Source organism: Xyrauchen texanus, chromosome 35 (genome assembly GCF_025860055.1).
Source record: "Xyrauchen texanus isolate HMW12.3.18 chromosome 35, RBS_HiC_50CHRs, whole genome shotgun sequence".
NCBI lineage: Eukaryota > Metazoa > Chordata > Actinopteri > Cypriniformes > Catostomidae > Xyrauchen > Xyrauchen texanus.
Genome location: NC_068310.1, coordinates 19878295 through 19893937, shown reverse-complemented (window position 1 = coordinate 19893937; position 15643 = coordinate 19878295). Strand labels below are relative to the sequence as shown.

At 36.1% G+C, this 15643-nt stretch overlaps 2 protein-coding genes across 2 annotated transcripts; one reads left to right on the top strand and one right to left on the bottom strand.

The window, feature by feature from the left end:
• The first annotated feature begins 271 nt into the window (after nucleotides 1–271).
• Nucleotides 272–1657, top strand: LOC127629224 (transcription factor HES-5-like). The gene is made up of 2 exons (XM_052106353.1): nucleotides 272–366; nucleotides 462–1657. The coding sequence occupies exons 1-2, from the start codon at nucleotides 298–300 to the stop codon at nucleotides 870–872; spliced, it is 480 nt and encodes a 159-aa protein (XP_051962313.1). The 5' UTR covers nucleotides 272–297; the 3' UTR covers nucleotides 873–1657.
• Nucleotides 1658–6803: 5146 nt separating this feature from the next.
• Nucleotides 6804–13995, bottom strand: LOC127628366 (taste receptor type 1 member 1-like). Its single transcript, XM_052105071.1, has 7 exons — nucleotides 13832–13995; nucleotides 13269–13551; nucleotides 11050–11808; nucleotides 10026–10247; nucleotides 9717–9837; nucleotides 8913–9283; nucleotides 6804–7613 (listed from the first exon to the last, which is right to left on the bottom strand). The coding sequence occupies exons 1-7, from the start codon at nucleotides 13993–13995 to the stop codon at nucleotides 7059–7061; spliced, it is 2475 nt and encodes an 824-aa protein (XP_051961031.1). The 3' UTR covers nucleotides 6804–7058.
• Nucleotides 13996–15643: the final 1648 nt, after the last annotated feature.

Here is a 15643-nt window from a genome sequence, read left to right as displayed (position 1 = left end):
TAATCTAATCGTCTGAAATTCCTCAACTTTCACTAAACTTTCAAGGTAATCCCTATAATAAATGTGGCGTCCCTTTGATTCCTTGGGAAACATTCCTTTAGTGGAAGGCGAGCAGCCAGTTAACCATAAAATTAATGTCCCCTATTGTTGTGATGAGCTAGTCTGAGAGTGTGGGAACAGTAACACAGCACAGGCCACATGGCTTTGTAATGGTAATGCTGTAGTATAAATACAGGAGGGCTGCTCCTCAGAGAGGTTCAGAACTCTTTTTACTGCAAGGGAAAAACAAGGAAGAATATGGCACCACATTCAGTTACAATTGCCTCTTTTGACCATCTTAATTTCAGTGATAAGGACAAATTAAAGGCATGTTCCATTTCCACCTCAATTCAGTTTTATCAAAACTTTGTTCTGTATACAGCATGAAACATGTTCTAACCAGTGTTCCCATTTGATTTCAGCTAAGGAAACCAATTGTTGAGAAGATGCGGAGAGATCGCATCAACAGCTGCATCGACCAGCTCAAAAGTCTGTTAGAGAAGGAATTACACAGCCATGACCCCAACACCAAACTCGAGAAGGCCGATATCCTGGAGATGACCGTCAGCTTTCTTAAAAAGCAGCTGCGGCTCCCAGCAGCTCGGGCTCAGAGGGATTATAATGAAGGATACTCTCATTGCTGGAGGGAGTCTATGCAATTCCTCACTCTTCACTCCACTGGAGGAGGATCTGCCCGGGAGCTCCAGCATCTCCATAACGCCCAGCGAGCAAGCTCAGCTGTCAGCACCACTCCACCAACACACTCTTCTAAACTGAGCACAGTCAGTTTACATCAGCCTGACAGCAGGAGGCCCATATGGAGACCATGGTAGAGAAGCTAAAGCCTGAGATTTTGAAAATACCTGAGGGACAGTTGTGTAAATGTCTCTCATAAGTGTAGGAGATATTCATTTCCAAAGTGTAAGTTTGTTATGTCTTGTCTTCATATTGATTGACAAAAACTTTAGACTAACTTGTGTTTGTCAGTGGAAGGCAGTGGGTTTATATGTACAGCCTCTTGTTCTGAATCAATAGCTCTTAATGTGATTTTTACCACATATCATCTTTTTGTAAATGTTATTACATTGTATATTGCTTTTTATATTTGAATGGATGTGGATTTAATTGAGGTTGACTCCAGTGGAGTTTGTAGTTTATGTATCAGAACTTTGAACTGTGTACTACAGATCTTTTTCAGAGTTTGCACTGAAAATTTTGCATTGTTTTTTTTAAGGAAGGCTCATTGTACTTTTTTTTTTTTTTTTTTTTTACATTTGTATTGAACATTCCCAACATTCATAACATTATAAGAGAATACAATTTCAAACCTTTGACACATACGGTACAAATAACAACAACAACAAAAAATGATAAAAGGGCATCATAAACATAAATCAAAATCATTATAACAATGATACAGCCTTACTGGCTTTCTTGTTTATAGAAAATTGTATAGACTCAAAATCAATAAGGGCTGTTTGGAAAAGTGGAAAAAAATGAGTTTAAAATCACTCCACTTACTCTGATGTATATAATATTGTCTTCTTCAATTATTTTTTTTATTGTATGTTTTGCAAATATAAGCTCTTATGCCAAATGGTTTATTCTGTTAATAAAATCATACCATGTCAAATAACTTTTTGTTCTGTTCACTGTCCAAATTTAAGTCTTGTTATATAAACTGCTGAAGTAATTGGCACAATATGTGCATGTACTTGTCAGTAGTTTGGAAAGGAAGCAACTGCTATTACAATCAAAGGAATTGTAACTGTAAAATGACTGTTAACAAGAAAATTATTTTAACTATATGGAACTCCACTTGTAGCAATCAGGTGGAACTCTCTAATGGACCTTATTAAAAAAAAAATGTTTTTTTTAAAATTGCTCTAGTATCAGTTATCAGCTTGTACAGTTGCTTCAAAAAGTGTGAGATGACATTGAAAGTCTCAGACTCAAGATCTAACTTAAACCTGGAAATAGTTTTAGGATTTAAAAAAAATTAAAACAAAGAAACATTATGACAGAAAATTAACAAGGAACATTAAAGATTCTCCATTATTTCCATACCACGAATGGTTCGGTTGAAACACACAAGATGCTCTTTGGAACATTCTCAAACAATGCTGGGATAACTTTATCAGGTTTTGCAAAAACTTTATCAAGTGCATGCTCTCTTGTAAATGGGAGACATGCCAAATACTAAGAAATTCTGAAATTCTTGTTTATAATTTTACTTCAACTTTTCGCTCAAACTGAATTGTTATGCTGTTAATATAATCTAAAAAAATCTGTCACAAAAATAGAAACATTTTCACCAGTGGTCTCAGACTTTTGAACCCCACTGTATCTCTTCTAATCATTCACAAATGTTCAGTGACACACACACTTGCTTCAGCTCCTGGGAAAAGAAGATAGGATGAAAGGGCTTGCTGTTGTTAGGGAGGTCATCCCCATTGACTCTGGAATGTGTGAGTTGGGTGCTTGGAAGTGTTTCCCACACTACTTTCCCATTGAGAGTGTGATATTCTCAGGAGGGCAGAACAATAGAAGTGTGCCTGTAGAGGGGAGGCTGTGTAATTCTATTTACTGGCTTTGTCCAAAGCAGCATCTGTGCCAGTAGATACCTAATATAGACATAGAGTTATTTCAGAGTTCAAATTATAAATTGCTCTCAAAATAAAACAAAACATTTGTTATAAAAGTATTTTATAAACATAATGACAGAATTAACAGAATTTATCTCACACTCTCTATCTTAAACTAAAAGAACATTTATAAAGGTTGACTTGAAAATAAACAGATACAGTAGATGGCATTTAAAGGTTTTAAACCTGTATTCTTGCTATCTCTATTCTGGACCACCTTATTTTTTATGTAACTACATAATGAAATGGTCTCAAAGGTATGACAGATCTTGTAAAGTAACAGGTTTAGTAAAAAAAAGTCAATGGTTCATGCACTCACACTGAGATGAAGCTTAATAAACTGATTTCTATTTACTTCCAGCCCCTCAGTTTAACCACAACAGACCTTTTTCACAGTCGTGCCATATTTGATTTTTGTCATGAATGAAAAGAGGCGGTGAGGGATTCACTCATCAATGGCATGCACTGTATAAAGCTGAAAAGCTCCTTAATTGTAATTATCCAAAACTCTTTTTTTTTTTTTTTTGTCTACTGAAATTTTTTGGCAATTGTTTTTTCAATATTTCACAGCAGAACGATCCAAAACACTATAAACAACTGTACAACCCATTGAAGAGGCTGTTAGTCTATCCCTCACAGCATCGTTGTCATTCCCGTCAAAAATCCAAGATGGTGCAACTCTGAATAAGGTCCATTAGAGAGTTCCACCTGATTGCTACAAGTGGAGTTCCATATAGTTAAAATAATTTTCTTGTTAACAGTCATTTTACAGTTACAATTCCTTTGATTGTAATAGCAGTTGCTTCCTTTCCAAACTACTGACAAGTACATGCACATATTGTGCCAATTACTTCAGCAGTTTATATAACAAGAGCTTATATTTGGACAGTGAACAGAACAAAAAGTTATTTGACATGGTATGATTTTATTAACAGAAAAAAAAACATTTGGCATAAGAGCTTATATTTGCAAAACATAATAATAAAAAAAAAAATTGATGAAGACAATGCATGGAAATAATGGAGAATCTTTAATGTTCCTTATTCATTTTCTGTCATAACATTTCATGTTTTAAATGCTAAAACTATTTCCAGGTTTAAGTTAGATCTTGAGTCCCAGACTTTCAATGTCATCTCACACTTTTTGAAGCAACTGTACAAGTCGATAACTGATACAAGAGCAATTAAATAAAAAAATAAATAAAATAAATCTATATGTACGCAACATACATTATTTACTGTACAATTTATCGATGACTTGTGGCATTAAGTTACTACAAATAAACATGACATTTAAGGGCATGGGTCCTCGAAGATGGAAGACCAAGATCATTATTTAAATCAGCTGCACAATTAAACGTTTTCAGAATTCTTTCGAGTGAAACTGGGCACACATGCCTGAGAGCAGAGCACATATCAGATGTTCACCCATAGCAGTCGAATCCGTAGTGCTGCCCTTTTGGTCGCTAAAACAATTAGGATTGTATTCTTTCATTCTGCCCACTGGCAAAGCATATGCCAAGCAGTCACAGTCCAAATACAGAGTATCGGCTGCTTCTAAAAGGCTGAAACTGGGATAATGTTGCTCTGTTATATAATTGGCTCTAATGGATTATCAACCTAATGGTGAGAAAGTGAAGGCTAAACCATAAGGAGGTTTTTTTTCTAAAACATAATTTTGATTATTAAATATATTGATTATTTTTTTAATTTACAGTAAAAAACTGGTAGCTGTGGTTGTCAGAAATTCTCCGTACAAAATACAGTGAGCATGCGTCAGGCATTTTGGGATGTAATTTTGGTGCCTGTATATTTGATAGTTCATTACTGTCTATGTAATAAAATTACATAATGTAAAAAATAAAATAAAACTTCTGGAAATTCAGTCAATCTGTTTTCTACTTTAAAATGACTTGTTAATCACCATAGTAAGAACAGAAGGTCACATGATGACTTCAAGTTCATCGTGAGTTGGCCTTACAGGATTAAAGGCCAATATACATAATACATTACAGAGTGTCACCCACACAAACAAAACACAATCAAGGTAACACATGCAACACCAAAATAAAGCAATACAAGCATGTACTTCATAAATGATTTCTGATAACTATAAGTTAAATCAAACATTATATATATAAAGGATTAAAAGCATATAATATTGCTACAGTAAAAAGTATACCTACGGTAGTTACCTTACCATGGTGAGAAATGATTTTTAAAAAGACAATACATGCAATTTAATACTAAATAGTAAAAGTTTATATATATATAACTATATATAACTATATATATATATATATATATATATATATATATATATATATATATATATATATATATATATATATATATATACATATACATACATACACACTCACCTAAAGGATTATTAGGAACACCATACTAATACTGTGTTTGACCCCTTTCGCCTTCAGAACTGCCTTAATTCTACGTGGCATTGATTCAACAAGGTGCTGAAAGCATTCTTTAGAAATGTTGGCCCATATTGATAGGATAGCATCTTGCAGTTGATGGAGATTTGTGGGATGCACATCCAGGGCACTAAGCTCCGTTCTACCACATCCCAAAGATGCTCTATTGGGTTGAGATCTGGTGACTGTGGGGGCCATTTTAGTACAGTGAACTCATTGTCATGTTCAAGAAACCAATTTGAAATGATTCGAGCTTTGTGACATGGTGCATTATCCTGCTGGAAGTAGCCATCAGAGGATGGGAACATGGTGGCCATAAAGGGATGGACATGGTCAGAAACAATGCTCAGGTAGGCCGTGGCATTTAAACGATGCCCAATTGGCACTAAGGGGCCTAAAGTGTGCCAAGAAAACATCCCTCACACCATTACACCACCACCACCAGCCTGCACAGTGGTAACAAGGCATGATGGATCCATGTTCTCATTCTGTTTATGCCAAATTCTGACTCTACCATCTGAATGTCTCAACAGAAATCGAGACTCATCAGACCAGGCAACATTTTTCCAGTCTTCAACTGTCCAATTTTGGTGAGCTCTTGCAAATTGTAGCCTCTTTTTCCTATTTGTAGTGGAGATGAGTGGTACCCCGTGGGGTCTCCTGCTGTTGTAGCCCATCCGCCTCAAGGTTGTGCATGTTGTGGCTTCACAAATGCTTTGCTGCATACCTCGGTTGTAACGAGTGGTTATTTCAGGCAAAGTTGCTCTTCTATCAGTTGAATCAGTCGGCCCATTCTCCTCTGACCTCTAGCATCAACAAGGCATTTTCGCCCACAGGACTGCCGCATACTGGATGTTTTTCCCTTTTCACACCATTCTTTGTAAACCCTAGAAATGGTTGTGCGTGAAAATCCCAGTAACTGAGCAGATTGTGAAATACTCAGACCGGCCCGTCTGGCACCAACAACCATGCCACCCTCAAAATTGTTTAAATCACCTTTCTTTCCCATTCTGACATTCAGTTTGGAGTTCAGGAGATTGTCTTGACCAGGACCACACCCCTAAATGCATTGAAGCAACTGCCATGTGATTGGTTGATTAGATAATAGCATTAATGAGAAATTGAACAGGTGTTCCTAAAAATCCTTTAGGTGAGTGTATATACACTGTATATATAAAAAACTTTTACTATTTTACTGTTGCAATATTATATCCTTTTATTCCTTTTTCCATTACAATTATTTGCTTTTGGGAGTGGTTGCAGCATGAAGCATTTGCATGTTTCCATTGATCATGGTATAAATAAGGGGGGGGGGTTACCTTACCTATATAAATATATATTCAGAACTAAATTAAGCAATGTTTCAATTACCTTTAAATATCTGCTCCCAATGTCATTTTTAGTGTATCTTGCTCATAAAGGAGTTCTAGAGTAACCACAGGTATAGTTCATCAATATAACTATGGACATATTCCACTAGTAATCCACTTTTCAGTTGATTTATAAATTTTTTTTAAATGCAATAATTTTAGAAATGAAAAAAAAAAGTATCATTAAATGTTTTGTTTTTTTTAACAAATTATTTTTTTTTAAATAAAATTCATATCAATTTTTACACAGTAGCCATTGTTTATTTGTATATTATTTTCATGTATAATTGCATATATTGTTTTGTGTATAACTGATGTTTCCAAAACTATCATAAGTCATTCTTGAAATCCAGCTAAATAACATTACCCTATATTTAAACTAGAAAATCAAACATTTAAGTTCGCAAGTCATAAAACATGTACTTAATCAACTCATGTAAGATGTAGTGACAGGGCAAGACTGGCCCCATAGTGTAAGTGACAGTTTTGTCTATTGGTCCTAAACTCTCTTACATCCTTATTATTAAGCCCTGAAAATATAAGCCCTATTTCAATCTGAAGTAGACTATTTCACTGTTTGGTCATTGTGTACATTTGAATACAGTTTTGGAAGTGAGCAGCTGTATTCATTTGGGGCTTTATCAAGATGATATACACCTTTGGCAAAAAGTAGCCACCAAGTATCCCAAGCACACTGGAGAGTATGGCACACACATGTAGGGTCATAGTAAAACTCCCTCTAGAAACGCAATAAGCTGTAAAGAATGTGATCCAAGAAATCATATAGATCATTTGACTGAATGAAATGCATTTTGCCTCACTGTAATTTGCCGGCAGATCTTTTCCCATGTAGCTCAGGCAGAAATTAAATAAGCTTAAGATACACATCAAAATGAGCTCAACAAAGGCTGAGAAAGACACAGTCTTACTGCACTCTAGAACAATGCTGTGAAAGTAGAAGTCATGGTCCTGAGAAGGAAATGGAGGATCTAGGACCATGCGAAGAACAGAGATGAAAAACTCCACCACTGATGTAATGAGGATGAACATCTCAGGGCCCCGATTCTTAGCCCAGGTGTCATAGAATCTTGGCAGCTTGGAGGACCATTTAAATATACAAACCACCTTAAAAAAAAAAAAAAAAAAAGATTGTATGACATGAGAAATTACAAATGGTAATGTTATTTGTAACTTTTTAAAGTCATGTTTCAATTACGTTTAACCATCTTCGACCGACCGACCGACCGAACACACACACACACACACACACACACACACACACACACACACACACACACACACACACACACACACACACACACAGTAGTGTAGTGTTTCCATGTTTTATGGGGACTTTCCATAGACATAATGGTTTTTATACTGTACAAACTTTATATTCTATCCCCTAAACCTAACCCTACCCCTAAACCTAACCCTCACAGAAAACTTTCTGCATTTTTACATTTTCAAAAAACATAATTTAGTATGATATATAAGCTGTTTTCCTCATGGGGACCGACAAAATGTCCCCACAAGGTCAAACATTTCGGGTTTTACTATCCTTATGGGGACATTTGGTCCCCACAAAGTGATAAATACACGCTCAAATACGCACGCACGCACACGCGCACATGCACTCTCTCTCTTTCTTTCTTTTCCCTCTCGGAGGCTTAATTAGCCTGATAAGGGACCGGGTGTGTATAATCACGACCCGGCCCCGCCCTGTCACACGAGTTCAATACAAGTTAAGATCAATTGACAGATAATTGATTACCACACAGACTAATTTCGACATGTCCCTCCTTTTCTTTAAAAAAAAAAAAAAAAAGAAGAAAAAAAAAAAGAAGCAAAGTCTGGATTACGTTAAACGTTCAAATACTCATTTTTCCAAAAGTATAGCCACAAGACGAAAACAAAATGTGTGTTAACATGATTTCAGCGTGATAAAATCACTTACCGGCCTTTTCTGTGTCAATCACAGAAAAGTTATAAATATATAAATGGATATAGTTGTAAACTATATCCAGTTAACAACTTCGTTGCCACGACAACATACTGCCGTAAACCGGTAACCATTAACAACTTTGCAAATAGCTTAAATAACAAACACGTTTTAACAGAAGAAATAATGTAAGTGCTTTTATAAAATAAGCTTAACATTTCTGCTTTTAATCCCTCCAAAAATTGGCCACATTCACTTCCATTGTAACCTCAAACATAGCTTCTTTTTTTTTTTTTTTTGCTGTGGTAATCAACATTATGCCACAAATGCTGTAGAGCTTAACTTGTATTGATCCGGAATTAACTATGGACATTTTCTACAAACATGTGCCACTAAAGCTACCCACTATTTTCATTTGTACCCTAGAACAAGTCTAATTTCTTCTCTGCCTCGACAATTTACAAATAAAATGCCTCATATACCTGAAAAGAGCGCACAGTCACACATGCCAGGCAAACAGTGAAGCTGACAACAAAGAGGGGCTGTTTGAGGAGGCAGCCTATGCGTGAGGGTCTGCTGAAGTGGCACAGCGTGCTGAAGGAGGCCACGGTAAGAGACGCCAACATCAGCAGACAGGTCTTCCCTCCAGCTGACTTCACCACAGGGGTACTGAGGTTGAACAGGAAGATTAGAGCTGTGCTCAGGGTGAGAAACAGGGTCACAGCCAGATATGTGAGCAGGGCTTTAGAGAGCGGAGCGTCCCATGACAGATAGAGCTCTGTTCTCTTTAGACATGCCTCACTCTCTGGTTCAGACCACTCGTCTAAGATACACTGTTGACAGCTAGTGTAGCCTAAGAGGAAATATGAAGCCATGTTTGCTTAATAAGTTTCACTAATGTGAAAGCAAAATATAAAAATGTTTTATGTATCCTGTGAATGAAAGTATCCCATTTTAGGGGGGTTATCATGATAAAATAGGTATTATTTGTCTGGTCATGTGAGTTCCATGTAAAATAAAATGTCTTTTATTAGGCTACTGATGACTTCATCTCATGTGATCATTTTAAACAAGTTATATTAATTTCTTTAGAGGTAGAACCAAAACAATTACTAGCTTTAAGGAATCTAAGGACATAAAGTTCAGCAGTGACTAATCAGTGCTGACTGAAAGATGTGCAACCTCTGCTGGATATAGTGTGAACAACAGCTTATGTGTGGCGATTCCAAACAGCTGTTTATACTTGCATGTACTTAAATCTATGATTTGAGGGGTTTATTTTATACCAGTTTTGTTAAGGAAGGTGGAAGCAGGGCATGCCATGCAGTCAAAGCAGCACTTGTGCTGTCCCGTCTGGAGCTTTCTGTGTCCGTAGGGACACTCCGGAGAACACAGGGACTCAGGAATCTGAGCAGGGTATAAACATTTGCACACATGCATAGTTAGTGTATGTAGACGTACATGCATCTCTGTAATTGCTCATTCTTTTTTTGGTAAATTCTGAAACTTAGAATTCCAGTACTTCTCATGTTACAGTCTCATGAATTTGCCAGGATATGGGAATTATGGTTAAAAAAGGGGCGATTCAGACTAACCTTGCTCACAGGGGACATCTGCCCTGCCCATTGAATCTGAGAGGCATCCACCTGAAGATCAGTAGGATCTGGACTGTAACTTCCAACCACTTTAAATGACCACTGGCCATTCATCCATACCCATGTCACTATATCATAACCAGTTGGAGGGTCTCCATTGTTATCGAAATAAAATGATGTGTTTCGAATTGAAAATCGAACTTGCCTCAATTTCTGAAAGAGCTGTGGGATTCAAAGAAGAAACAGAACAGCAATTAAATTAGTAATGGTGTCAGATTGTGTCACAGTGGTCCCAAAAATTATTTAGTCACACTTATATAGTTATGAATTTAATTAGATTAGACAACACAATGTCAAAACTAGTGGCATCTACATATACAAACAGATCTTTGCTCAGAGCAAACGTCACTTTTCTGAGTAATTATGGTAACAGTTTATTTTACAGTCCTGTCCTACAGGATGAAATATAGTATGTACTATAGTAATTACAATGACAGTATAACTACTAGACTCTAATATTGAACCTAACCTTAACCCACTATAAATCTCCACTTTCACATTCTTCTTTTTGGGCTTTTGTCGATTCACATTTTTTGGGCATATTGCCACCTACTGGTCAGGGAGGAGAATTTATAGTAAAAAAGGACTTAAATATTGATCTGTTTCTGACCATTTCTTTAACTACTGGAGTCATATGGGTTACTTTTATGCTGCATTTGTATGCTTTTGGGAGCTTCAAAGTTCTGGCCAACATTCACTTGCATTGTGAGGATCTACAGAGCTGAGATATTCTTTTAAATATCTTCATTTGTGGTCAGCAAAAGAAAGAAAGTCATACACATATGGGATGGCATGATGGTGAGTAAATGAAGAGAGATTTTTAATTTTTGGGTGAACTGTCCCTTTAATTGTCTGAATATTTTTAGGCACCACTGTCTACTGATTGTTTCTTGTAACACAATTCACAACACATATTGCATATCTGTCATATTATTTTAGTCATGTGATTTCTAAAAGCACATACCTGCCATGGCTCCACCTTAGATTTCAGACATTCTCCTGTGTCACAGTTCAGGGTCTTGTGCAGTCCATGGGCCACTGCGTACACAGCTTTATACACATTAAATGAGGATACAATGTCATACTGTTCCAGTGAAAAACCTTTAGTTGCCATTTCGTACAGATCTGTATTTTGCAGACATGGGACATTGAAGTTAAACAGACTGTTTGAAGGTGCAACGTCTTTAAGCCCGGGCACAGAAAGCCTTTCAAAATCCTCAAACCCACTAAATTCAGTATATTTGACTGAAACCCCAAGCACAGTCCCTACTGAACTGATCCCTGGGATACTACGCACTATTGATGCCACTGACCAATCCTCTGTCCCAATCCACACCTTACCGGTCACATTTTGTTCAATAACAAAAGGAAAGAAGCCAGCAGCCCGCCTCTTGCTGGAGAAGACAACTATAGTATTCACTTTGGTTTTGATGATGTTTTTGACCATGTCTCGGATGTATGGTGTTGTCTTGTCTGTTACACCAGGTATCACACCTTGGTATGCAATACATAAGTTGTGAAGTGAAGCCTGCTGGGATAGGGTTTGCATTCCTTGTAAACCATATGAATTGTCACTACCAAGAAGGGCAATCCAGGTCCAGTTAAATCGGTTGAGAATCTGTATCATTGCATCGACTTGGTTCTTGTCACTGGGGATGGTGCGAAAGAAAGACGGATAGAGCATCTTATTGCTCAGCAATTCATTTGAGGCCTCGTAGGAGATCTACAAATGTCAAAGAAGAAACCAAATGATTGGAATGATGGATAGGAAAAATTTAAATGGTATGAGGGAAGGCTGACAGAAAATAAGATCTCCAACAACAGAAATAAAAACCAAATCCATCAATGCATTCATGCAAGCAGTTTAGATGCGTGATGCAAACGGGTCATTTCTGTCATGCAGTTCCTTTTGAACTCAGAAATGTTATTTTTTAAAGAACTTATTATTGAGTGAAAACTATTTTCATATAAAAATACAAAAACATGTACCAGACATTAGGAAATGTGTTCTGGTATAACTCAAAGTAACAGAATGCCAAACAGAATGGCACATAGCAGAATGTAAAAGAAAGAACACAATTTAGGAATTAAGAGTAAGAGATCTTGAAGTTAATCTTTTGAAATTTAGATTGTATCATGGGGATTTCTGTATCAAATATGGTGGAATATGTATCCCTAAAATGTGAATTTTGCAAGCCATCATAATTTTGAGGCATAATATTTTTTTTACATTTAATTTAACATTTTATGGGGGTAAATTCACTTATGTATTTTAGTGTTAAAGTGAGACAAACCAGCTAATACCACGAAACATCACAAAATTCATCCAATCCATTGTAAGTATTTGCTAATGTTACCACCAAAATAATTTTCTGGAGGATGGTGTTATTAAGGAACTGGGCTTTATTAGTTAATATTACAAAAGACTAACAGGATGGAACTTAGTATTGAGGATTAAAGAACAATCTATAAATTAAATACCAATTTAAAACTTTCAAAGGAAACACTTTTTCTATGAAAGCTTTTGATTAGAGATATGAATAAAATTAAGCAACATCTCATAATATTTGGCAAGTTTAGCATTTTTTTTTAAAGTTAGTGCATAGGACACCATGTAACAGCAAACCATTTATTTAAAATTCCCTTGATTGATCACTTAATTGTGATAGTATGTGTGATAGGGACTAGAGCGGTCACACCACTTGGAACATGCCATTTTGTTTAACTTAAAATTAACCCTCACCTCCCCATTCTTGCACTGAAAGTCACATTAAATAAATAAGAAGGAGAGATAAAATGAGAGTTAAAAAACAAAATCAATAATAATGATGGATAAAACATTTGCACAATAAACCCCCAATAAAGATAGCAAAATGGAGTGTAAAACAATAAATAAGTCCTTGGAACTCAGTCAAATTCCATGATGGGAGACAACTCCACAGGCTCACCATCACAGTATGGTAAAAAGAAAACTAATTTGTATGATTTTCATCTTTAAAAACTGAGTAATATTTGATCAAATATACCAGACATAATGGGATATGAAAATGTACCGCTGAGTAGGAATGACCCAAACTTATATATTCATCATTAATCTGGTTTACCTACATTATAACTATTATTAAAGATCTAATTTATAAAAAAAATAAAAATAATAATATGGCTTGTGTGATCATGCCATACCTGAGGTATCAGGAATGCACCAAGAGCAGAAGCTGGTGTGAAAGAGTTAGAACTACTATCAGGCCCGATGACGGCCACAGTGCGGCTGTATACACCCAAAGTGCTGTCCTGCTGGGCCAGCAGTTGCAGGGTGGCCAGATTGCTGGCTGGGAGGGAGCATAAGTCATATGTCTGGTAGCCCAGCGTGACCCCCGGGAGGAGATCCTGGGTGTTGTTATTAATTTCTTCTACAGCATATCTGAGTGCTTGCACCAAATGATAGCCATGCTTGTTGGTCGCACCCCTGAAAACAAAAATGAAAGACCCACATCTTTGCACTGACATACTAGACCTTTTCTCAGAATTAACTCCAATATTGCAATTATTTTTTTAGAATAACCACAGGTTAACATTAACCATGGTCATATTCCATAATTTTTTTAGAATGTTTTAAATTTTTATAATTTAAAGCAAAAATAGTATGTCAGAATACCTCCAGAAAATACAACTGATATGATTATAGATATATGCAAAATACAGAACAATTGTATCATAATGTATTAGATAAAGCAAGTCAGGCTTACTGTTTGCAGTCAGTCAGATATGGTGTAGATGACATGGTGGAATCTGAATTATGGAAAGGGAACCAGCCAGAGATAATGTAATCTCCTTGAAGGTTGAGCCCTGTGCTATCACTGAAGCTCAAGAGAGAGAGAGATAACACGAAACAAACCAGCATTTTACCCATACTAATTGTGCATTGAGCTCCTCAGACAGCCACGGCCTTATAAACACGTTCTCTTCACACCAGACCACTAATTCTCAATGCTCTGATGGTGGCGAATGATTTGCATGGTATGTGTTATTGTCACAGCAAGCATTTGCCTGGGGAAATTAGTTTGTTACCTATTAAAAATAAGCACTTTTAGAGGCTTTTTACACCTAAGGCGTTTTTGCGTCCATAAGTGCTGTTTTCATCTGTTCTAAACATATGCTAGACAAACGTCATTTGAATATTTTACAGTGAGTAAATGACAGAATTGTATTTTCTCTTTTCTTTTCTATACCTTAAGTCTTCCGTATATCAGAGCTCCTTTGTTATAATACAAAATATAATCTGTGGATGAAAATCTGCATGTACAGGTTCAAAAACAGTTCTCTTTATACATTATAGGCCTACTCCCATGCCCTATCATGAACTTGACACTATAATGTTGGTCTTCATCTGCAATGCAAATTCTGTTTTTTTTAATGTGTCTCACTTTTCAGTAACAGGTGTATATCCAAGCATTAATGGCTTTTGTATCACTAAACCACTGAGAATGGATTTGCCTCTCTCAGCAGCTTTATTCCACAGCTCTAACCTAAACAACAGACCACAATTGTTATTGCTCCTCTAGACTGATATTGTACACTACCTCAGTACCCAAGCAACAGGCAAATTCATGTAAATACATAAGAAGTGCTCAATCATGCAAAACCAAATTTTCCATGTGAAATCTTTCGAGAAGTCCAAACAATATTTACTATGAAATATAATGATATAGGCTTATATAGACATTATAGATATCCACGAGAGAACAATACACAGATCATACATTTTAGACTAGTACACACCAAAAAGTCAGTTTTGGAGATTAGGCTACTCTTGAGGACATCACATCTAAGAACACTAACTGACAGTCAGCACTGAGCAAGTCTACTCTTGCTGTAAGACTAAGCCTTATTGTTTATAGGCCTACTTTCCAACACAATAAAGGTAATCAAGAAAGCTTTCTGAAGTTAAAGTGAAATGTATTGTTCTGACCGATATAGCAGGGATTTTGGTTGAAAACAAAGTCATAAAACAGTGATAAGGCAAACTTCTTTATTTAAAACCAAACAAAAATCAGAGTACAATTACATAAGCTTTGCGTAGCCCTCCAGATTTCCAGTAACCCTCCTTTTGACCATTGGGTCATTTTTAATCAGCATTGAAAACAAAATAATGCATGAATTCTTAATTAGTGTTCAATAGTACTAAGGGACCCCCTTCATGAAAATGTGTTCATTTAATGTGGTCCCAGAGTGCATGATAGGTGAAAACAATTACATATTTGATATTCTTGAAGTTCCATAATAGTAATAATAAAAAAATAATAATGAAAAAAAGTTTAAAAACTTGGCAAACAGTCTTGTGTTAAATTTTTTTCAATCACTTTTTGCATTTAAAAATATCTCAGATATTACAGCAATTTCTCATTTATTCTAATTGTAAAAAAAAAGCCTTTTCCAGCATTCAAAACGGGCCCACTTTGCATGTCCATTGCAACAAATCTATTCCTTTATACTAATGTCAAACAACTGTTGCAGTGTTACAGGGGTTTAGGAATGTGCTGTAATGATTATGTCTGCCA

Coding starts and splice junctions, on each gene's coding strand:
- LOC127629224 (XM_052106353.1), top strand. CDS start 298: ATGGCACCACATTCAGTTACAATTGCCTCTTTTGACCATCTTAATTTC. Junction 367..461: donor GTGATAAGGACAAATTAAAG/GCATGTTCCATT, acceptor ATTTGATTTCAG/CTAAGGAAACCAATTGTTGA.
- LOC127628366 (XM_052105071.1), bottom strand. CDS start 13,995: ATGGGTAAAATGCTGGTTTGTTTCGTGTTATCTCTCTCTCTCTTGAGC. Junction 10,248..11,049: donor CTAAGGTGGAGCCATGGCAG/GTATGTGCTTTT, acceptor TGAATCCCACAG/CTCTTTCAGAAATTGAGGCA. Junction 9,838..10,025: donor AGATGTCCCCTGTGAGCAAG/GTTAGTCTGAAT, acceptor TACCCTGCTCAG/ATTCCTGAGTCCCTGTGTTC.